Source organism: Acanthisitta chloris, unplaced genomic scaffold (genome assembly GCF_000695815.1).
Source record: "Acanthisitta chloris isolate BGI_N310 unplaced genomic scaffold, ASM69581v1 scaffold7188, whole genome shotgun sequence".
Classification (NCBI taxonomy): domain Eukaryota; kingdom Metazoa; phylum Chordata; class Aves; order Passeriformes; family Acanthisittidae; genus Acanthisitta; species Acanthisitta chloris.
The window spans coordinates 74,985-81,373 of NW_008688619.1; the positions used below are offsets into that span (position 1 = coordinate 74,985).

At 35.6% G+C, this 6,389-nt stretch overlaps 1 protein-coding gene across 1 annotated transcript in view; it reads left to right on the forward strand.

The window, feature by feature from the left end:
• The window catches only part of CNOT2 (CCR4-NOT transcription complex, subunit 2), a 35,330-nt gene that overhangs the window by 23,418 nt on the left and 5,523 nt on the right, over nucleotides 1-6,389 (forward strand). Inside the window, exons 8-13 of the mRNA XM_009081094.1 lie at nucleotides 609-729; nucleotides 841-997; nucleotides 3,034-3,095; nucleotides 3,192-3,241; nucleotides 4,053-4,153; nucleotides 4,714-4,858. Of these exons, the coding sequence (XP_009079342.1) occupies nucleotides 609-729; nucleotides 841-997; nucleotides 3,034-3,095; nucleotides 3,192-3,241; nucleotides 4,053-4,153; nucleotides 4,714-4,858 (636 nt within the window). The remainder of the gene's footprint in view (nucleotides 1-608; nucleotides 730-840; nucleotides 998-3,033; nucleotides 3,096-3,191; nucleotides 3,242-4,052; nucleotides 4,154-4,713; nucleotides 4,859-6,389) is intronic.

A 6,389-nucleotide genomic window follows, 5' to 3' on the forward strand; every position in this document is an offset into this window, starting at 1 on the left:
GTTCGCTCCCCCATCCCATGGCTGGGGGAGTGAGTGAGTGGCTGCGTGGTTCTTGGCTGCTGGCTGAGGTTAAACCACGATAATAACAAAAAATAAATTATGGCACATACCTTTTATCAATATATGGGCTCCTGAAGTGCAGTCACAGCCAGACAGAGTTTGTCTCTCTTTCCTGATAGTTGCAAATGTGCCAACTGTTTGTTGCTTGCACCTGAAATTGGCTTATTATCTGTTGCTGTGTCATGAAGTGTTATGTGGGAGCAAGACTGGGGAAAAAATACATGGTTTGGTGAGTCCAACAGAACCTCTAGTCACAAGCACTTGGGATGTCCGTTGTGTATTTCAGCTCAGGTGTAAAATATTTTCTTCTCCTTTTAGACTGCAAACTCTTAGCCTGTTAATAGTACATAGTGCATGACCAGTATACTTTAGGAATTACTAAATACTACAGAAGGTTTGTCAACAGAACTCAAGAGCTTCAGCTTGATACTGTTTATTAGAGTGACATGATGTACTGATTCACAGTGCTTGTCTGAAAGATATGGTCAACAAGTTTTTCCGTTTTGGTTTATTCTCCTCATACCAACTCTGCAAATTATTTTTAATAGAATTTGAGTACATCAGGCAAAACATCATCCAGCACAGATGGGCCCAAGTTTCCTGGAGATAAAAGTTCAACTACGCAAAACAACAACCAGCAGAAAAAAGGGATCCAGGTGTTACCTGATGGTGGGTGTCATTCCACTTTGTCTGCTTTAAAAGTTTTGACAGTTGTTTAGATCACCTTGTTGATTTCTCCACTTCTTAAAAGGAGGAAATTAATTTGTTCTTCTTGCCCAGGTCGGGTTACCAACATTCCTCAAGGGATGGTGACGGACCAGTTTGGAATGATTGGCTTGTTAACATTCATCAGGGCAGCAGAAACAGATCCAGGAATGGTACATCTTGCATTAGGAAGTGATTTAACAACACTAGGTCTAAATCTCAACTCTCCTGAGTAAGTTTCTGGTTTTTAATACTATCTTCAGTTTTGGGTTTATTATGCTGTCATTCATAGTATGTTCACTTAGGTCACTTGACTATCAAACCCACAAGATATTTTGCCAAATAAAATTTGAAAATGTAATGACAGTAAAATAAAATTTTCATAAAGAAGAGAATTGTGCTTCAAGGCCTACCGAAATCCTGTTATGCAAGCTTTCAGTAAAGTTAGTGGTTTTGCTTATTCTCCTAACTTCATTAGGACTTTCTTCAAGGAATTGATGGTATATTATTTATAAATGTCATGTGTACATTACTTTTCAAATTATAATATTCCTTGTGGATATCTACACTTAACTATCAGCAGTTTAGGGGATAAATATGATTTATATTAGTGGAATAATGAACAGAGCATCTGCAGTGTTACCCTGCACTGAAGATTAATTTAAATGAAAATGTAGTTCTATAGTTAACTTCTAGTCAGTGAGTTCACTTATGTTTAGTTATCTAGGTTTGCTATAGAGGCAGCGGGGAGAAAAGCGGGTAGTCTCTGCACTAATGGTAAGGGAACTGCATAAGATAGATGAGATGAATAACCAACCACCCCAGGGTGCCCTTCTTTTCTCCACTAGTTACAGAAGGAACTTAGATCACTTTAGACAAAATTTGTGTCTTCTAGGTGACTGTAGTGAGAGAAATTGAATTTCTGGTAGTCTGACTTTCAGCAGAGAATCTCCCACCATTTTGTTTCAGCAGAGGTTTAGCCTTTCATATATGTGTGTGTGTATATATATATATATATATGTATATTTATGTGTGTATATATATGTATACACACACTTAGCCTTATAGACAGAGTAGTATATGTATTAAACCCAGGTGGAGTCTGGTTATGTCATGTGATGATGCAGCTAGTTTCTCTAGGTGTTGGCATGAAGAGTAGTAGTAGCGGTACTTCTTTTGGGGATTTCATATTTTATTTGATGTTATTCATGAGCTTTATGTTAGTCATTAAAACTAAAGCTTTGTTTATCTATTGGAAAGTCTACAAAAAACATAGTACGTTTACGTAGTACCTCATTGCTGAGGAATACTAAACATGCTTTGGTGACTTGAAACTCCATTGTGCATCTCCTGAATACAGCATCCAAATTCATAGTGTGTGCTTGTATGCAAACAGTAAATATACCTGGCTGGCTGCTGCTTTTCCTTAGCAGCTATGCTGTAAATAGCTGCATTTTTAACATTTTAAGAATTTAATTAGTGTATATAGCATTTTTAGGTTCTTGGATGGAGAGCATAGGGTTAACATTTAACCCAGACTGTTCTGCATTATAAAGTTGGCTTTACTTCGTGGCTTTCATTTTGCCTGATGTTAAATGTTCTTCACTTGCTCTGTGAATTGTTGTTTGAAAAACTAAAAACATTTCACATATGAAAAGGCAACTTTCTCTGATCTGTGAGGTACTTCTGATGGTAAAAATACTTGTCTGACTTAAAAACTTAGCATGATGAATGTGCTTTTACAAACAAAATTTTAGAATTCTGTGTGTATCTCTAGTGGTTTAAATTAACCCTTCCAACTGCTTTTTGGAAGAAGAGTAAATCTTTACTCGTTAGTTTTTAAAAAGCAATCTGCCAGTATAAGCTTTTCCTCCCCTTTTAAGTCATAGGCTAATAAATCAGAATGCACCAAGCTTGTGACAGCTGTTCCTAGCCAGATTAAAACCCTGTGTGTAATGTTGGATACTTGAAAAACATTGGGATCTCTGGTACTTAAGTTGAAGGAATGATAGATTAAAAACGAAATCTTGACCCTGTAGTTTCCCATGGCAGTTAAATGCAACCTTACTCTGCATATTAAAAAGAAAAGTATTAAGTGTAGCTGTTTTAGGAAAGTTTCCTTCTTTTTTCTCACCCCAGCTAGTAATATCATTGTGTGGTACAGTTTTCAGGTTTGCAAGTTTGATGATGGAGGTTTTTTTGGTTGGTTGGGTTCGGTTTTGGTTTTGGTTTAAATTTTTATAAATTTATGCTTTACTTTTTCTTCAGAAATCTTTATCCCAAATTTGCATCACCCTGGGCATCATCACCTTGTCGACCTCAAGACATAGGTAAGAGAGAAATAACTATTGAACTCGCTGTTAATATTTGCAAACTATATTCATTTACATGTCTTAATAGTTGCATCAATTCCGATTCTTTTTTAGACTTCCATGTTCCATCTGAATACTTAACTAACATTCACATTAGGGATAAGGTGAGTACGTGTGTGTGTGTGTGTGGATTTTTTGTTGATTTGTTGCCAGTAATTTTCTAAATTTTCTTTCAGACACATAATGTTCGAAGTTAGTGCATTTTATGGATGTCCTCAATTTTTCTAGGAACACTGGTGTGTTAATAGGCTGACTGGACACACCAAGCACCCACTCTATCTTAGAAAAAGAGAGTGGGCATGCAAAAGAATAGCAAAAGAGCACAATATGTTTTTAAGAGTTTGCCCTTCACATGAAGACCAAGTTTTTTATGGTCCATATACTGTCTTACACAAATGCCATATTGAATTACGGTATTTCTTCTGGAGATAAGCTCAGAATTGTGCTTCTCACATTTATATGTTGCATTCCATATCTACATGAATAGTGATTTTTTTGAGATATATTATAACTGTTGTAGTTTTCTAAGAGGGATCACTGAAAAATAGTGTAAGAAATTTTAGTAATGTTACTTAATAGAATGTGAAGTGAGCATATACATGTAGAAGTTGTTTCGTTGGGTTTTTTAAAATAAGTAGATGAAGATACAGATGCAGGGGAAAAAATTGTCTTGCTGATTCATTACATCTGTTTATTCTTCTATTGTGTCCTTTAAGTTGGAAAGGTTAACTAAAAGTGAAAAAGATTTGAGTGTTTTAATAATTATTACTCTTGATATATTAGAGTGTAATCTTCAACACACTTAGGATTGAAGCACAGTCTGGATGTATCCTTGCGTTATTTAAGTGGGATAGTATGTTTGAAAACATTTATCTATTGTGATTTTTCATCCTCATTTTCTTCAATCTTTTGCAGCTGGCTGCAATAAAACTTGGCCGATATGGAGAAGATCTCCTGTTTTATCTCTATTACATGAATGGAGGAGATGTATTACAGCTATTAGCAGCAGTAGAGCTGTACGTTCAAACTGTTTTGTCAGTCTTGTATGATTTAATCTATTGCAGTAATGAAGTAGTAGATGTAGAAAACCAGAACACTCCAGCAAGTTAGACACTGAAAGCAAGAAGCTTAGTCAGTCTTAACTAGAAACCTTTTTTTTAAATACCTCCTCCAACCTTGGTTTCATTTTGTACTTTTTTTTCATTCATATAGTGGAAATCAAAATCCTGTCTCATGTATTTTGCATTATGAAGCACCGTGGGAAAAAATGACAGGTGCCAGTCATTATTAAATTTGTAATTTATCTCTCTTCAACAAAGCAAAATTCAGTAAATACTCATAAAACAAAGTTTGTTGTTTGAACCTGCCAGACTACTTAGTTTCATATGTGTTTAGTTTGAGGTGTAATAATAGTATGGAAGAGCTGTGAGATCACAGTTATAACAGTGTCATAGAAATTTTGTTTTGGATTTGAGTGCATTGAACAATTTTGACTGAAACCTTAAAAATTCATTTATTAAATCAGTTTCAGACAACTAACACTAAAAATTATTTTTCTTCCTATTAAAAATGACAGATTTAACCGGGACTGGAGATACCACAAAGAAGAACGAGTATGGATCACCAGGGCACCCGGCATGGAGCCAACAGTGAAAACCAATACATACGAGAGGGGAACATATTACTTCTTTGACTGTCTTAACTGGAGGAAAGTAGCTAAGGTATTTCTTTTCCCTTGTGCAGATGTTTTAAGTCTGTCAGCCATGTATGTTTAGAAAGACAAAAGTAAAACACAACCTTCTCCACAAAAATCCCAAACTTTTTAACGTCACGTTGTTTAAATTCATTCTCTTAATTTCTGATGTGTGAGGGAATAAAGGTTGCCTAAAACACTGTCTGTCTTGTGGAAAACAAGGACCTGTCTCTCTTACTTGAGTTTTCTCTGGGAGGTAGAAGAACAGAACTTGTGTTCTGAGTTTTGTTAAAATTGAAAGCTCTTTTCAAGTACAGAGTTACAGAATAGATAGCATTATTTGGCATTTTAGAAGTTGTGCTTGCAAACATTTGATTACTTTGCTTTAGAAAATTAAATAAGATGCTACCACATCTCACTTTGGATTTAACAATGGATGTGGGATGGGTGGGGGGAATGCATTTTTGTTTCTCAGGTACTGTCTCTCCTTGACCATACCTCAGAATTTCCATGCTCTGTTGTTTGAACATCTTTGAAATAAATCACTTCTTTTAGGGAGGAGGCATTTTTTCATGATGCTTGTTTTCTATATTGTAGACCAAGAGCCATTAAAAAATTCAGAAAGCTACTGTTTTCTCCCTTCCCACCTCTCATACTCTGCTTGTCCCATTCTGTCCCTGAATACTGTCAGTAATGTTCCATGTCAGACCGTTTGTAGATACAGTATCACACACTTGCTTTTCTTTAAAAAACAGTTAACAGATCAGACCAGATTAATCTTGAAGCCTTTAACTCAACAGATGTGATTCCAGCATGTTGGAACTGTGTTTTGTGATTCTGCATGCTTAGGTATTTCATAGAATCAGAAATCTTTTTACCTGCAGCCTAGCATATGAACTGTGAGCAATTTGTATCTATACACTTAGAGGTTATGAAACATTACATTAAATATAGTTGCATGTCTGTTGATGTGTTTTTAAACATCCATTTTAAATTAAAGGGAATAAAGTTCAGTGTAAGATAATTCCAAAAGCAAAAGGATCATTCCTCTCAAAAGAAAACTCAAACAAAAGGAAAGTTTTAATTTCTACTTGAATTATTAATTTGCTGTTTGGAGTACTTCTTTAGATTTCCCAAGATGCTGTTTAAAGCTATTTTATTATTACCCAGGATCATCAGGGGGGAAGTAATTACCTTTTGAAAAGGTAGATATCTTTTTGGAGTCAACTGAATATGTTCCATTTACTTATGAGCAATGAGAGCCTCATGTAGGTTCATATATCAGTGGAATTGAGTTTTTAGCCTGTGTGGAAACACAACATTTCTTTTATTAGGAGGCAGTGGTGCCCATTGTATAAGGATAGTAACTTCTTCAGTGTCTCTTCTTTTTCTACCTGTAGTAAATGTATGCAGCTGCTACTTGATGCTTGCGCATTACTTTTGGAGACAGTATTGTCTCTGTTTAGAGTCCTGCGAGCTGTTCTAAAACTCTGCATCCAGCTTGAGCTGTTAATTAGTACACTATGTGCTTCTTTGAAAGAGCAGAGCTGGCTGCATCT